Genomic DNA, 17,408 nt, shown 5'->3' on the forward strand with positions numbered 1-17,408 from the left:
TAAAAGGGTTATTGCATGAATATTGGGGAATATTGTCCCTCGTAGAACATATATTGCACTCGCAAGCTCGTGCAATATAAAATTCTACTCGGGACAATATTCCCCAATATTCATGCAATAACCCTATAATATTAATTATTTGGAAAACAAAAGGTCTTGGAATTGAGTATTTTTTAATCAACAGCATTGTCCTATATTAGTTATAAATAAAGTTCAAGAAATCGGAATGTGAATATATATGTTCAAACTCTTTTAGGTCATTTTTTAGTAGCAATAAACAAAAAACTATGTTAATTGGACATGCTTTGATACTATATATGCCCTTGAATTTTGACTAGATAACATTTTTGCTCGCTTTGGGGATTCCGTATATCGTCAGATTATCGGAATTCCAATGGGAACTAACTGTGCACCACTTATTGCGGACCTGTTTTTGTATTGTTATGAGTTACAATTTATAACAAAAATAAGCAAAGACCAATCGAAACAACATCTGATAAACAAATTTAATAATACTTTTAGATATTTGGATGATATTTTGGCTCTCAATAATGACGACTTCAGTATGTATATTAATGAAATTTATCCTGTTGAACTTACTTTAAATAAAGCTAATACTAACAATGACCACTGCCCTTTTCTCGATCTTGATATCTATATCACTAATGGAAAGCTGAATACTAAAATTTATGATAAAAGGGATGATTTTTCATTTCCTATCGTTAATTATCCGTTTTTAGATGGTGACGTTCCCTTGTCACCATCTTACGGTGTTTATGTATCTCAACTTGTACGATTCGCTCGTGTATGTAACAATGTTTTAGATCTTAACGAGAGAAATTTATGTATTACTGAAAAATTATTACACCAGGGTTTTCGATATCACAAACTAGTCAAAACATTTACTAAATTTTATCATCGGTATAAAGACATCATTCGTAAATATAGCTCAACATGCAGACTTCTAATACGTTCAGGTATTTCACATCCAATTTTTTATGGAAATATTCTTTATAAAGCACAAAGGTGTCAGTATTCACCTCAGAAACTTACAAAACCTTTGAATAGACTTATTAAGAAGGGATATAATTACGATACTGTTGTCAAGTCATTAAAGATTGCATATTTTGGCGTTAATATTGAGTCACTGATAAGATCTTTGCATCGGAACTAAACACATTTATTCTAAAAATAGTTGTTGGCATGACACGGGTTATTTTCTTCTCATATATGTTATGATGGTATGATACTAAACCCCTAACGGGAAGGATTGTGCCTGATGTTCATATGATGAAATCATAATCTTTCAGTCAATTTAATTGGGGTCTGGAGCTGGCATGTCAGTTAACTGCTAGTAGTCTGTTGTTATTTATGTATTATTGTCATTTTGTTTATTTTCTTTGGTTACATCTTCTGACATCAGACTCGGACTTCTCTTGAACTGAATTTTAATGTGCCGCGTATTGTTATGCGTTTACTTTTCTACATTGGTTAGAGGTATAGGGGGAGGGTTGAGATCTCACAAACATGTTTAACCCCGCCGCATTTTTGCGCCTGTCTCAAGTCAGGAGCCTCTGGCCTTTGTTAGTCTTGTATTATTTTAATTTTAGTTTCTTGTGTACAATTTGGAAATTAGTATGGCGTTCATTATCACTGGACTAGTACATATTTGTTTAGGGGCCAGCTGAAGGACGCCTCCGGGTGCGGGAATTTCTCGCTACATTGAAGACCTGTTGGTGACCCTCTGCTGTTGTTTTTTATTTGGTCGGGTTGTTGTCTCTTTGACACATTCCCCATTTCCATTCTCAATTTTATTGAATTCTTTGATTCGCTGTTTTACGTCATGCCCGCTAACAAATTGAAACTTATTTTTAGTTCAGATTTTTAGGATTTTTACGGATTAAAATACTACAATAGGTAACAATTTGACAATTTAGTAGTGTCAACCCTGTGATTATGACCCGTGTATATAGCATATTAATCCTGAATACACCGTTTGGTGGTGCGCCTGTCAGATGCGGAACGTACAGATAAGGTAATAGGTAACAGGTGATTATACTATTGGTATCGGTATCGGACTCGACCTGGAACTTCCTAATTATTGGCATTATTAATTACTTGGAAAACAAAAGGGCCTGGAGTGGTGTTATTTTTAATCTACACCTTTGTACTATATTAGTTGTATATAAAGTTGAATTCTTTGATTCGTCGTTTTTACTTGATGACGGCTGACAAATTGGACCTCGTAATTTTAGTATTATAGATAGAACTTGAAGTCTATAAAAAGGACCAACTAGCAAATTTACTATGTAACGGATCGTCTAGAATAGACGATACTGTGCAGATAAAGAAAATTTATATCAGTCTAAAAATTTGCACAATATACTAGTATACAAGTCTAAATTGAAAACAACGTTCATACTTATGATTGCGTTGGTTAAAACCGCAATTTTTGTACGTGTGCATGTAAAACAAATCTGTTGTAGAGGACTTTAAAAACGGCACAAACAAGATTTTCCAAAACACCAAAAAGTGGAAAAGTATATTTTAACAAAACGAACAGGTCGACCAACTGATGTTCATAAACCCTGCTGACTGCCATTGACGATTGCCAAATAAATCGATCACAGGATGTAACAAAGTGGATCTTTATATAAATTTAATACCAAACAGAAAACAATAAACTTTTTTTTACACCATATCCGGCTATTTTTGTTTGTTTTACATCTAACTTCTTTTGCTGAACATTTTTGCTTTTGGTCAGATTTTCCGAGTCCGTCTCCTACAGTATCTAAAAATTCACAACAAACATTCAGAAGATTAAAGTAGTCTTTCAAGCCGAGGATCCATGCTGAAGACCGTACTTTGACCTTTAACGGTTGACTTTTATAAATTGTATGAAGAGGTGTCTAATTGGCACTCATACCACATCTTTTTATATCTATTTCAAGGGACCTTGTACAAGCTGGCAACTGACTATTTTGACATGACTTAGAACATATGTTCCCTATAATAGGATGTTTCTAATACGATATCTCATATATTTTATAGGATATCTTACAAACTTTAGAAGATATCTTGAAATTCGAATTAAAAGTAAAACGGCTTGCCATATGCCCCTCTACTATCGTAGGTGGGACATAACTAGAGGCTCTCAAGAGCCTGTGTCGCTCTCCTTGGTCTATGTGCATATTAAACAATGGACACAGATAAATTCATGACAAAATTGTTTAATCATGATGTGTTTGTAGATCTTACTTTACTGGACATTCTTCTTGCTACAATTATCTCTATCTATAATGAACTTGGCCCAGTAATTACAGTGGAGAATATATTCTAAAAATTTTCAAAAATTTACAAAATTTATGAAAATTGTTAAAAAATGACTATAAAGGGCAATAACTCCTTAAGGGGTAAACTGACAATTTTGGTCATGTTGACTTAATTGTAGATCTTACTTTGCTGAAACTTATTGCTGTTTACAGTTTATCTCTATCTATTATAATATTCAAGATAATAACCAAAAACTGCAAAATTTCCTTAAAATTACTAATTCTGGGGCAGCAACCCAACAACAGATTGTCTGTTTTGTCTGAAAATTTTAGGGCAGATAGATCTTGACCATATTTAGCCATGGTGGCCATCTTGGTGGTTGGCAGGGTCATGCCACACATTTTTAAAACTAGATACCCAAATGATGATTGTGGCCAAGTTTGGTTAAATTTGGCCCAGTAGTTTCAGAGGAGAAGATTTTTTAAAAGTAGACTAAAATTTTAGAAAAATGGTTAAAAAATGACTATAAAGGGCAATAACTCCTTAAGGGGTAAACTGACTATTTTGGTCATGTTGACTTAATTGTAGATCTTACTTTGCTGAAACTTATTGCTGTTTACAGTTTATCTCTATCTATTATAATATTCAAGATAATAACCAACAAGAGGCTGTCACAACGACAGCAAACCGGATTTATTAATATTTATTTGTGTCCTGGCAATATCACAAGAACCATTACTGATGAATGGTGAAAGTGAAAATCGTCAATATCAAATTTGACCTCCATTTTGTCATCATCTTTCAAGAACCATAACCCCTGAACGGTAAAAGTCAAAATCACCATTATTGAACTTGACCTCCATTTTGTCATCAGTAACAACATATTAAAATTTGGGAAGCTTAGGTAGAACAGTTCATGCATAAATGCACGGACACGACTGGAAACTCCATTTTTCAATCTTTCAAGAACCATAACTCCTGAACGGTAAAAGTCAAAATCACCATTATTGAACTTGACCTCCATTTTGTCATCAGTAACATTATATTAAAATTTGGGAAGCTTAGGTAGAACAGTTCATGCATAAATGCACGGACACGACTGGAAACTCCATTTTTCAATCTTTCAAGAACCATAACTCCTGAACGGTAAAAGTCAAAATCACCATTATTGAACTTGACCTCCATTTTGTCATCAGTAACAACATATTAAAATTTGGGAAGCTTAGGTAGAACAGTTCATGCATAAATGCAGGGACACGACTGGAAACTCCATTTTTCAATCTTTCAAGAACCATAACTCCTGAACGGTAAAAGTCAAAATTGCCATTATTGAACTTGACCTTCATTTAGTTGTCAGTAACAACATATTAAAATTTTAAAAGCTTTGGTTGAACGGTTCATGAGTTAATGCACGGACAACATCTGATTCCCGCCCGCCCGCCCGACCGACCGCCCGCCCGCCGTACATCCCCAAATCAATAACCGACATTTTTGTCACAAAAATCCGATTAAAAACTGCAAAATTTCCTTAAAATTACTAATCCAGGGGCAGCAACCCAACAACAGGTTGTCCGATTTGTCTGAAAATTTCAGGGCAGATAGATCTTGACCTAATAGATCATTTTTACCCGGTCATATTTGCTCTAAATGCTTTGGTTTTAGAGTTATAAGCCAAAATCTACATTTTACCCCCTATGTTGTATTTTTAGCCATGGTGGCCATCTTGGTTGGTTGGCCAGGTCACCGGACACATTTTTTTAACTAGATACCCTAATGATGATTGTTGCTAAGTTTGGTTTAATTTGGCCCAGTCGTTTCAGAGGAGAAGATTTTTGTAAAAGTTAACGACTATGGACGCAAAGTGATGGGAAAAGCTCACTCGGCCCTTTGGGCCAGGTGAGCTACAAATGGTGTTTACCCTTATGATCTATGTTTTGCAACAGCAGCTGTTTGTTGGTCAATGATGGATGAAATCCCATGATTCAGTTTTTAAACAAGATTCCTTCAGAAACATTCTGGTAATCATTGGTAGTATTTGACAGAGGACTTGATAAAGGATTTGGAACAATAAAAAAATGTTAGTATTGTTACCTCCAATTTCTGTATGGAATTGCATTTTGGCAATTAATTGCAAAAGAAACAGTTCTTACTGTTATTTTTTCTGATAATTGTAAGGTCTTTTTAAAAAAGTTTACACAATGAACAAAAGATGAGGGATGACAAAAAATGGACAATAATTCTCTTCATCCTTTGGGTCAGGTGAAATTTAAAATGACTCAATTGTTCAAAAAATACTTTTTTAATTCTCTGGAACCTCTAAATCTTCAGTTACTTTGTTTTCAGTATGTTGATTTTGTTCATTATCATGTTCATTATCATGTTCATTATCATGTTCATTATCATGTTCATTATCATGTTCATTATCATGTTCATTATCATGTTCATTATCATGTTCATCCCAAATACTGCTCATAGTGGATTGTATGAGTCTATTGATTGTTCTTTCATCATATGTTTCTGGTGCAATTTGTCCCCTATAATCACTTCTTTCTAGGTGTTTACCTTTATCTATTTTTCTATCTATATATTTTTCTCTTTCTCTGTCTTCACTTGTCTCTAGATCTCTTTTTGAATCCCTTGATATTTTCCCTCTTTTCTCTGATCTATCATGTCTTCTCTCACCAGATCTATCCCTACTTTTGTCCCTGGGTCTATTATCTCCCCTTCTCTCATCAGATCTATCCCTACTTCTATCCCTGGATCTAGTATCTTTTCTTCTCTCACCAGATCTATCCCTACTTCTATCCCTGGATCTATTATCTCCCCTTCTCTCGCCAGATCTATCCCTACTTCTATCCCTGGATCTATCATCTCTAATTCTATCTCTTGGTCCATCACTGCTCCTGATTCTATCTCTGTCTCTATTACTTCCCCTTCTTTCCCCTGCAGTCTCTCTTGAATGTTTTGACTGATGTAGACTTGTATCCCGACTACTTTTGTCATATCTACTGTATCGTTGGTCTCTTTCCTTAGATCTATCTCTTGTCTGATGTCTTTCTCTGCTTCTATCTGTGAAACTGTACTTACTTTGCTGTCTTTCTCTATAACTTTGAATTTTTTCAGACGTCTTAAATTTATTTAAGTTCTCATAATATTGTGGATTTGATCGATCAGAACGTACCCTGTTTGTGCCTCTATAATTCTCATGACCATCTGCATCATGCTCACTACTTTTATCATCCCATGCATTATCATAATGGTCATTATTAACATTTTTAAGAGCTATCATTTTATTATAAATAGGTTTACGAAATGGTCTATCTCTGCCCCCAAATCTTAATTGTCCTGATTCTTTTTTCCCACCAAAGCCTCCCCCAAGTCTTCTAGGTACCCATCCTTTGAGTACTCGTTCACATTCATAATCAACAAAAACTTCAGAACCATCAATTTCTTGCTTATGTCCCCTCCAAACAGCATCCTCAGCCTCTTTATGATCATAATATTCAACAAAAGCATAACACCTAGAATATCCTGTTATAATATCACGTACTAATCTAAATTGCTTGATAACCCCATATCCAGAATAAACTTTTTGGATTGTTGTTTCGTCTGTTTTTGGATTAAGACGAGCTATGAATATTGTTTTCTCTGGATCACCTATTACATCTTTATTTGGTTTGTATTTAGCTGCCATTGCTCTGATGATGCCATGGTCATGTGGTTCTGTATCTGTGGCATCAATACTTCCTGCTTTCAACGGATCATAGACTTTTGCAATTGCAGACCAGTTATCCATTATTTCATTAAAGTTTTTAATCTGTAAAAAAAAGTAAATATATTTTATTATTTAGATTTTCAATGAATTTTTCCCAAAGACTACTATAAATATACACTTGCAAAGGTTAAAGGCACTGAGTGAACAGTATTTTGTTGTCCTTTATCATCTTACCATCAGTCCTGAGAATATGCACATTGCACACCCTATGAATGCAGATAAGAATATGCTGTTTTAGAATCTAATGACACTTTAATTGTTCCATCATTTTTGTTCATACCACAAGATGAAAATAACTTCTTGTCATTGGTTGCAATTGAATTTCCACTGTTTGGATCATTTTTACCCATTCACAACATTTTGATGTACACTTTTTTTTAATTATTATCATGATTATATTACACAGGATGCAAATTTGTAAAGTTATCAATAATTGTTTTCTTAAACTTCAAAATTTAATGGTAAAAACACAATAATGAGATCATTTTCCAGTTTTACAAGGCATACACTGGAAGGATTATTCTCTTCTGAATTCTCCAACACATTTGTCAACAATCACTGAGACCTTGTGATTACAATGAATTATATCACATAATGTACATGTGTGTAAATGAAGGAAGCAAGACAAAATCTTCTCACATCAAATACCCCCCACCTTTTCACAAAATTGCCCCACTCTGGTTTACCAACTCAACTCACTTATGAAGTAGAGGCTGTCAGAGTGACAGTAAACCAGATTTTCTACAGAGGTTGACGGTTGAGCAAGTATTGACACTACATAATCATTTACTAGTAAGCTGAAAACTTAAACAGCTCTGAATTTGGATTGTGATTGAATATTTGACACAGCAATAGGTTTGTGACACAAAATGAATGAGAGGGGGGGGGGGGGGGGGGGGGGGGCAATACCTTTTTATGTTAACCTGTTTTGGCCCTTTTCAAGGTGTTGTTAACTGTTATCTGAGATCAATTTAAGCTGTTAACTGTTTTCAACCCTGTTTGTTAACTAGTACTGTTATCAGCATTTTTGCATTTTTTGTTAACTGTTTTTGCCAAAATCGACGAAAAAAATTGAAATTAAACATTCACCCATTATGATCCAAAAGTACATGTTTATCAAAGTTTAATTTTGGACCCTGATTTAAACCAACTTAAAAACTGGTTTAGATTCTGCATTTGAAAGAAAACTATATAATTAATTATTATGGAATTTATGTTGAAATGAAACACATTTTAATTTTATTCATTAATTATTAATTTTCAGTTCAAAGGGAAATAACTTAAACTGAATAAATAGAAATAGTTCTCTAAAATTAGATATGATTTAACCACTAAAAACAGTTTTTTAAAATTAGATAAGAGGTTATTTCTATTTTCAAATTATAATCAATAAAATTAATGACCAATTTTTCTTTTGAAAATGTAGTCCAAATAATATGATAACTTGGAAGGCTATTTTAAATTTTTGCTTTGATGCCTTTCTGAGACGTAAGGCGTCAAAGAAAAAAATATAATAGCCTTTCAAGATGTCATAATTATTTGGACTATCGAAAATGCAGTTCAAAATGGTTAAATCTTGTTGAATATATAGGTCTTTGTCTGCGCTGTATTGGTCTTAATTGCCACTGACATGATAATTGGATTAGAGATAACTGAAATTTAACTTCAATATCTCAGGGATCTCCATGAATGAAAATTGAACGATGGAAGAACTTTCACAATCACAAACCGTGTCTACGCCATACAGTGTAGTGTGATCGAAAGTATTTCATCCCTCCATGTCAGGAATGGTGAACATGCTAATTCATTTACTTATCTACCATGATCTACGGTAAATTATATTTACTTGAATTTTCATTATACAAGTATCAAAATTTTCATTAATTACCGTTTGTAACTATTCAAATGCCAAGCCTTCATAGTCCCCTCTTAGTCGAGAATGACCAAAAGCTGTCATGAAGGTCCCCATGTAGTTTTCTTGCTATTTTTTGGTAGTTGTTATGGGGGTTAAAAATCATGTGGAGCTTATTTTTCACGGGAACTGTCAAATTCAGAAGTCATGATTCATGACTCATGAATCCATTACCAGTATGGCTGATTTGCAGCAACAACAAAACAATTCTTTCGGTTATGTAAAAGGTTGAAGAGATTTAAAAAGCAAACATTGACAAATGAAAAGGTTTTTAATGACTTTATCTAGCAAATTGATGCTATGCAACATGCATCTTTCGAGTCTGAATATAAACTGGAAACACGGATGTATCAATTTGATTGTAAATTAGGAAATGAATCGGAATTGCGATACGATATTTCTTCACAGTAAATACTTAAGTTTTTACTTTTTAACTTTTAAAGTAATTCTATAAGATCGTTACAGCAGTACTCAAATTATTTGAGATGAAATAATATTAATGTTTTACATCTTATTTTGTACTTCTTAAAAAAGGGGGATGCTGATTGCGTAAGTCAAAATAAAAGCACATGTTCGACTTGTTAAACTGTTTTCTTTGTAACTGGATTATTAATTTATTTTTTAGTCTAAATTATTATAAGCTTTTTCTGAAACTTAGGTGAATAACTTGATAAACGAATCGTCTTTCTTCAGACATTTCAGATAGTATTCTCCTGTGTGGTTTGTTGATCTACCTGTACAAGCTCGGGTACAAGTGATTAATGATCTTTATCTAGATATCCCTCAGGCGTTTGAACTGTATTGGATTATAATATAAAAAAGCCTAAGGGTTATGCAATTACATGCATTTGATTATAATTGCTAAAAAAATGGAAAGGTTTCTTATCGTCGAGTTGCAATTTATGAGTTAAGAAAGTCGGGTTGCAGGTTAGGAAAGTCGAGTTGCGAGTTAAGAAAGTCGAGTTGCAAGTTAGGAAAGTCGAGTTGCGAGTTAGGAAAGTCGAGTTGCGAGTTAGGAAAGTCGAGATGCGAGTTAGGAAAGTCGAGTTGCGAGTTAGGAAAGTCGAGTTGCGAGTTAGGAAAGTAGAGTTGTGAGTTACAAAAATATCTTTGACACAGAATTTTCAGGTTTGATTCACATTTGATAAACAAAGCATGCATGTATCCGAACTAAGTTATTCCCGTGATTGCAGGATTTGAATGAGGTATATGTGATACTTATTTATAAGAGTCTAGTAAAAGTTAAGTTCTGGAAGTATTTGAAAAAAAATCATGTTTCCTTAAAGGACGAGATCGATCTTATTTATTCCAGTGCGTTTACACTACAACATAAAAAGGATAAAAAGAACCAGTCTGACCATAAATTACCTTATTACCGTATATTTGGTAAACAAATAATCCTAAAAATAGAATAGTAAAGGAAATTCGGCATCTCGCATGGACTATAACACACTGCAAAATAATGGAGAAAATAGTTTGCTCATTGGAATTTCGTATGGATTAAATTTTAAAAAAGCTGAATATTCATAATTTGGAAGTAAAGCTTTACTTTTTTCTCAAGTCAGTTAACAGAGGCGGATTTAGAGGGTTTTTCAGGGGGCCCTGCTCCCCCCCCTTTTTTGCAAAAAATTTGGTTTATTATATAGAGAATCACTGAAGTATGACTGGAGCGGGTCCCCTCTTAGGCAGTCAGTGGACCCCCACTTATGAAAATTTCTGGGTCCGCCATTGGTTAAGCAAAAACTTTGTTATATTTTGGTACAAAAAAAAAAGGTACAAAGAGTTATAAATTAGATACTTATTTCAAATTGAAAAAATGTTTTTCTAAAGAAATGTAGCTACATGCATCTTTAAAACAATTTTAAAATGAAGTGTCATATGTAAAATCAGAATCAGTGGCCATGATCTCAAAATAGAAAGAGACTGATATAAAACTTTATATAATAAGACTTTAAAGGCTTTGTAAGAAATGTACTCTAAATCTAGTTGAAGATGAATAACATTTCATTACAAGTTGTCCAGCATGTACAAAGATGATCTGAAGGGAGATATTTTACAGTCTCTGTACTAATTTTTCGTATCTCTCAAATGAGACAAAATTTGTTCGGTTATTTACTAATGAAAATTTGTCTGTACTTAAATATTTAGGAAACTATATTATTACATATCGAGATGTTAGACGAAATGTAAATGAATATATGTACATTGTAATAACAATAATAATGTTAATTGTAATGATTTTATAGTTCAGGTCCTGTCTTGAATTAAATGTATGTGACTTATTAGAATAACATTTCAACAGCAACCCAACCAAAATATACAATTCAACCAAAGGCCATTAGGTTTTCAACACAGCGAGGATCACCCACCTAGAGGGAGCCCTGAGCAGGCCCAGAAACACAATGTTCATTACATCAAGAATATGGACGCCATTCTATGCTCTTAAATATAAAGATAAACCAAAATTTTTAAAAATATGCAAGAGTAACAAAGGCTAACTATTAAGGTTCCTGACTGAGCACCTTCATCTCTAGCCGATGTAGACATACAATGTATATAATTTTAACGTCCACAATATTGAGTGTCACTGCCAAAGAATAAATTTTACGGTCCCTAACGAAAAAAATTGCCCGGCTCTGGAGCTGCCCCATAAAGCTCACTCTATACGAAATCTGCAGAACTGAAGGGTTATTTTACATTTATGTATTAAAGTTTGGTTGCTATCTCCCTTTATGTTTAATATGACGGTGCTAGCTATGAAATTTAATAATAATTAAACTGCAAGCCATCCGCTGTATTTCAAAAGGCTATCTGCTTCTTCAGAAAATACTATACGTATGATTTATATGTAAGCAATCCATTTTATTTTTACAAGAGACTCAGATGAAGTCCAAACAACAAAAATAATCAACAATACTGTATACAATTCTATAAGCCATCATCATTCCAAATAAATAAAATCACTGAGTTTCGTTAGCACATTTTGACGCAACTCGACTTTCCTAACTCACAACTCGACTTTAATAACTTGAAACTCGACTTTCTTAACTCGCAACTCGACTTTCTTAACACATAACTCGACTTTTGTAACTTGAAAATCGACTTTCTTAACTGGGCGTAACTCGACTTTCTTAACTCGTAACTCGAATTTCTTAACTCATTTGTGACTTGCAACTCGACTTTCTTAACTGGCAACTCGACTTTCCTAAATCGCATTTCGACTGTAGTAATTCTTTACTCGCAACTCGATACTCAACATCAAGTGAATCTCAAAAAATGGTGTTGAGCTATAAAAAAAGATTACAGTTTTGAACGATGGCGGAAGACAATTTAATGATTGCGCAGGTTATTTGATGATGGCGCAAGACAATTTAATGATGGCGCGAGTCATTTGATGATGGCGCAAGATATTAGAACAATGGCGAGGCACAGGATATTTAAACGATGGTGGGGAGCCATGACTTTAAACAGGCCATGGAGATCCCTAATATATATTGAATTTTCAAATGTGCGGACAAGAAAATAAGCATGGTGTGGGTAATTTTAACTTAGCGTTTGTAGTTTAAGCTTGTCGCACCGCCACACTTAATTATTAGGTTGTGATGATCCCTGTTTAAATAATGTATATTGATTTAGTGTCCTGTATTCTGTGTCCAACAATAGCAGATAACATTATCATATGGTTAGATATGGCACAAAATGTGCACCCGAATATAGGTATCTTGTTTTGTTACCCCCATTGAAGCAATGGTTACATTGGTTACATTGGTTACACACATGGACCTTAAGTAAATGATATGCAATAGTGACTTTATCTGTTGCAAACTGTACATGCATGGCTGTCCATGGGGAATCCAGTAAAAATTTGTAACAAGCCTGGGAAAGTCGGGTTACAATGGTTACATGCATGGGAAATCAGGTTACAATGGTTACATACATGAAGAATAGGGAAACAATGTAACATGCATGGAGAAATCGGTTACAATGGTTACATGCATTGGGAAGTCATGTAACAATGGTTACATACATGGGAAAGTCAGGTTACAATGGTTACACGCATGGAGAATCAGGTTACAATGGTTACACGCATGGAGAATTTGGTTACAATGGTTACATACATGGAGAATCAGGTTACAAGCATGGGGAAGTCAGGTAACAATGGTTACATACATGGGAAAGTCAGGTTACAATGGTTACATGCATGGAGAAATAGGTTACACTGGTTACATGTATGGGAAAATCAGGTTACAATGGTTACATGCATGGAGAATCAGGTTACAATGGTTACATACATGGAGAATCAGGTTACAATGGTTACATACATGGGAAAGTCCGGTTACAATGGTTACATGCATGGAGAATCAGGTTACAATGATTACACGCATGGAGAATCAGGTTACAATGGTTACATACATGGGAAATCAGGTAACAATGGTTACACGCATGGAGAATCAGGTTACAATGGTTACATGCATGGGAAATCAGGTTACAATGGTTACATGCATGGAGAATCAGGTTACAATGGTTACATACATGAAAAAATCAGGTTACAATGGTTACATACATGAAAAAATCAGGTTACAATGGTTACATACATGGAGAATCAGGTTACAATGGTTACATACATGGGAAAGTCGGGTTACAATGGTTACATGCTGGTTACATGCATGGGAAATCAGGTTACAATGGTTACATGCATGGAGAATCAGGTTACAATGGTTACATACATGAAAAAATCAGGTTACAATGGTTACATACATGAAAAAATCAGGTTACAATGGTTACATACATGGAGAATCAGGTTACAATGGTTACATACATGGGAAAGTCGGGTTACAATGGTTACATGCATGGATAATCAGGTTACAAACATGGGAAAGTCGGGTTACAATGGTTACATGCATGGAGAATCAGGTTACAATGGTTACATACATGGGAAATCAGGTTACAATGGTTACACGCTTGGAGAATCAGGTTACAATGGTTACACGCATGGAGAATCAGGTTACAATTGTTACACGCATTGAGAATCAGGTTACAATGGTTACATGCATGGAGAATCAGGTTACAATGGTTACATACATGGAGAAATAGGTAACAATGGTTACATACATGGGGAATCGGGTTACAATAGTTACATGCATGGAGAATCAGGTTACACTGGTTACATACATGGGAAAGTCAGGTTACAATGGTCACATACATGGGAAAGTCAGGTTACAATGGTTACATGCATGGAGAATCAGGTTACAATGGTTACCTACATCAGTCAGAGCTCAGACATAAAGAAGTCGATTTTTGTTTTCGACTTATAGAAGTCAAAACATGTATTTATCATAAAAATGTGTTTTCAATTTTAGACTTATCTAAGTCAGAAAATGACAGACTTGTTTAGGTCTATTTATGTTGATGAAAAAACTTAATTTCACTTGGTGGCCAAACTACACCACCTATGACAGCAAAAACCTGTCTGAGAGTTCACAAGGACTTGAGCTATCTATATTTAATTTTCTAATTGAACATCCTCACTAAACACAGATGTTTCACCTCATTAAGTGTGGTTCCAGGTGGTTACATTGTAAGGTTAATTAACATTATCTCCGATTTTTTAGACTCTCATTCATATTTTTCTTTAGAAGACAAAACATTGTCTTTCAATGTTGTCATTATTTGATTTAGATGCATGACCTCCTTATAAATATGCGTGGGTCTTGAAGTTTACCAATTTTGATCACTTATCGACTCGTAGAAGTCGTTATTTGCAACTTTTTGATTCTGGTCAATTATTTCTTGCTTAACAATATTTGACTTATTAAAGTCGTATTTTGTCTTGCATTAAAGGGAGACAAATCCTAAAACTTACAAATTTAGCCCTCTATGAGTCAAAAGCAGATTCAGACTTATTTATGTCTGAGCTCTGACTGTACATGGGAAATCAGGTTACAATGGTTACACGCATGGAGAATCAGGTTACAATGGTTACATGCATGGAGAATCAGGTTACAATGGTTACATACATAACATGAAATATTGGATAACATTTATAAAACATATTGTATATTAAAACTAACAGTAAAATATCATTAGCTTAAATACTAAAACATATACAAGTGCCATTCTATTAAGAATTATGAGAGACTAATATTAAAGGATTAATAATATACAAAATTTATACAATTTTAAAACTACACATATCTAAGATTTAAAATATATCATCAGCTATATACAAATAAAAAATTTGTTCTTCTACATAAAATGTTATAGCAGGTTTTAGCAACTACCTGACATAGTTCTTCGTTTCTGAATAAAAATATAAACTTTTCGTCAATAGACAAGTTATAAAATTGATCGTTATGTTTTACAGCTTCACTATACAATATATTTCAAAGGTCTGCATATAAAGGACATAAAGTAAATACATGTTTTTCGTCTTCAATTTCATTTTTACACAGAAAACAACATCTTTCATTTATTGGTTTATTCTCATAACGTCCTGTTTCTATTTTAAGTGGCGCAATTTGCCAAGAATATTTCACTTAAAACCAAACCTTTTAGCAATGTTATACGGCTATATGTGTTTTATATGTCTCTGGTTCAACTAGTTGTATTATTTCATTTTATTTTTTGAATTTTCTGGTCATATTCACAGTAATTAAATTTGACAAACACATATTTTACCTGAGACACTTTACCTGTAGGTTATGTAATTTTAACACTTCAATGCAGTCATGATTTCCCTTTATCCTTGACTAGTTTTTGATTAATACCTTGTGTATTAATTAGCAACAGGGAGTATAATGATGGACACATAGGGCCATCATGGTGGACATAGTTTTATAGCCACCGATAAAAAGATAAAGTCACAAGTATTTTAACCATTGTAACCTGACTTCCCAAGGAATGTAACCATTGTAACCTGATTCCCCAGGCATGTATGTAACCATTGTAACCTGATTCTCCATGCATGTAACCATTGTAACCTGACTTTCCCATGTATGTAACCATTGTAACCTGATTCTCCATGCATGTAACCATTGCAACCTGATTTTCCCATACATGTAACCATTGTAACCTATTTCTCCATGTATGTAACCATTGTAACCAAATTCTCCATGTATGTAACCATTGTAACCCGATTCCCCATGTATGTAACCATTGTAACCTGATTCTCCATGCATGTAACCATTGTAAACTGATTTTCCCATACATGTAACCATTGTAACCTATTTCTCCATGCATGTAACCATTGTAACCTATTTTTTCATGTATGTAACCATTGTAACCAAATTCTCCATGTATGTAACCATTGTAACCCGACTTCCCCATGCATGTAACCATTGTAACCTGATTCCCTATACATGTAACCATTGTAACCTGATTCTCCATGCATGTAACCATTGTAACCCTAAATCATTGTAACCTAAATAACTTATGTAACCTCACAGCCATGAATAATGGGGTTGCCATGGTAACAAGATGGCTAAAAGGGATTCTTGCATGTGTGTAACCAGTGTAACCAATGTAACCATTAGGTCAATGGAGGTTACAAATGTACCAGGATTTGAGAATTTCTGAATATGATGATTTGTGATAGTTTGTATGAGTGTAACCAATGTAACCAATGTAACCATTATGTCAATGGGGGTTACAAAACAAGGTAACTGAATAGACCACTTTCGAGTTCATCCGTCACCGGCAAAAACTCGTCAATTATGCACGCCTTTATGACGTCACTTACCAGATAGAGGGGCTGGCCTGTATCCCTGCACTATTTACGTTCATCAAGCGTCTTAGTGATCGTCTTTGTGCAGGATAACCTAGAAATAACGGTTGCTCTGTAGGTACTTACTGACAATTCCCTAATGACAGCAGTGTTGATTGTCAATTTTGAGAATTCAATTTGCCGAATAATTCGTACAATATAGAATTATAGTTTTCCAACCACTCGCTCAACATTGGAAGGAAGTGACGACGCCCCTAAACGCAAAAATGACGGTGATAAAGGCGCGTATAATTGACGAGTTTTTTCCGGTGACGGATGAACTCGAAAGTGGTCTATTATGGTGCACATTTTGTGCCTTATATGATATGGGTACCAGTACAGCTAGTTCATGGAATTTTTTTTTTGCGGCTACAAATTCATTTCATGACTAAACAACAGCTTTTTTTTAAGTTGTATAAACCAGCATTTTAGGTGTTGATTTAATTACCATAAAAATGTTGATAAGTTTGCTTACTCAACTCTAAAAGATAAGAAGGTTTTGCTGGGTCTGGTTTTTTTCTCAAAGTAACCAGTCATTTACACTATTTGCGGTTGTCGTGTATGGGAATCTAATTTAAAAAAAATATTTGCATTTTATTTATTTTATCAATATATGGTATATTAAATATCATATATTAATCATGGAATCTGCTATTTTTTTTAATTAAGATCATTGTTTTTATTCA

The 17,408-nt window shown here is 34.1% G+C and overlaps 1 protein-coding gene across 3 annotated transcripts; it reads right to left on the reverse strand.

The window, feature by feature from the left end:
• Nucleotides 1–5,553: 5,553 nt before the first annotated feature.
• LOC143073476 (uncharacterized) lies at nucleotides 5,554–17,276 on the reverse strand. 3 transcript variants are annotated; one of them, XM_076249052.1, is made up of 2 exons: nucleotides 17,198–17,276; nucleotides 5,554–7,090 (listed from the first exon to the last, which is right to left on the reverse strand). In XM_076249052.1, exon 2 carries the CDS (start codon nucleotides 7,067–7,069, stop codon nucleotides 5,573–5,575), a length of 1,497 nt encoding a protein of 498 aa, XP_076105167.1. In that variant the 5' UTR covers nucleotides 7,070–7,090; nucleotides 17,198–17,276; the 3' UTR covers nucleotides 5,554–5,572. The 3 variants fall into 3 exon arrangements, with proteins under 3 accessions (XP_076105167.1, XP_076105166.1, XP_076105168.1); XM_076249051.1 differs by having other exon boundaries at nucleotides 17,171–17,265; XM_076249053.1 differs by having other exon boundaries at nucleotides 17,203–17,225.
• Nucleotides 17,277–17,408: the final 132 nt, after the last annotated feature.

Source organism: Mytilus galloprovincialis, chromosome 4 (genome assembly GCF_965363235.1).
Source record: "Mytilus galloprovincialis chromosome 4, xbMytGall1.hap1.1, whole genome shotgun sequence".
In the NCBI taxonomy this organism is placed as follows: domain Eukaryota; kingdom Metazoa; phylum Mollusca; class Bivalvia; order Mytilida; family Mytilidae; genus Mytilus; species Mytilus galloprovincialis.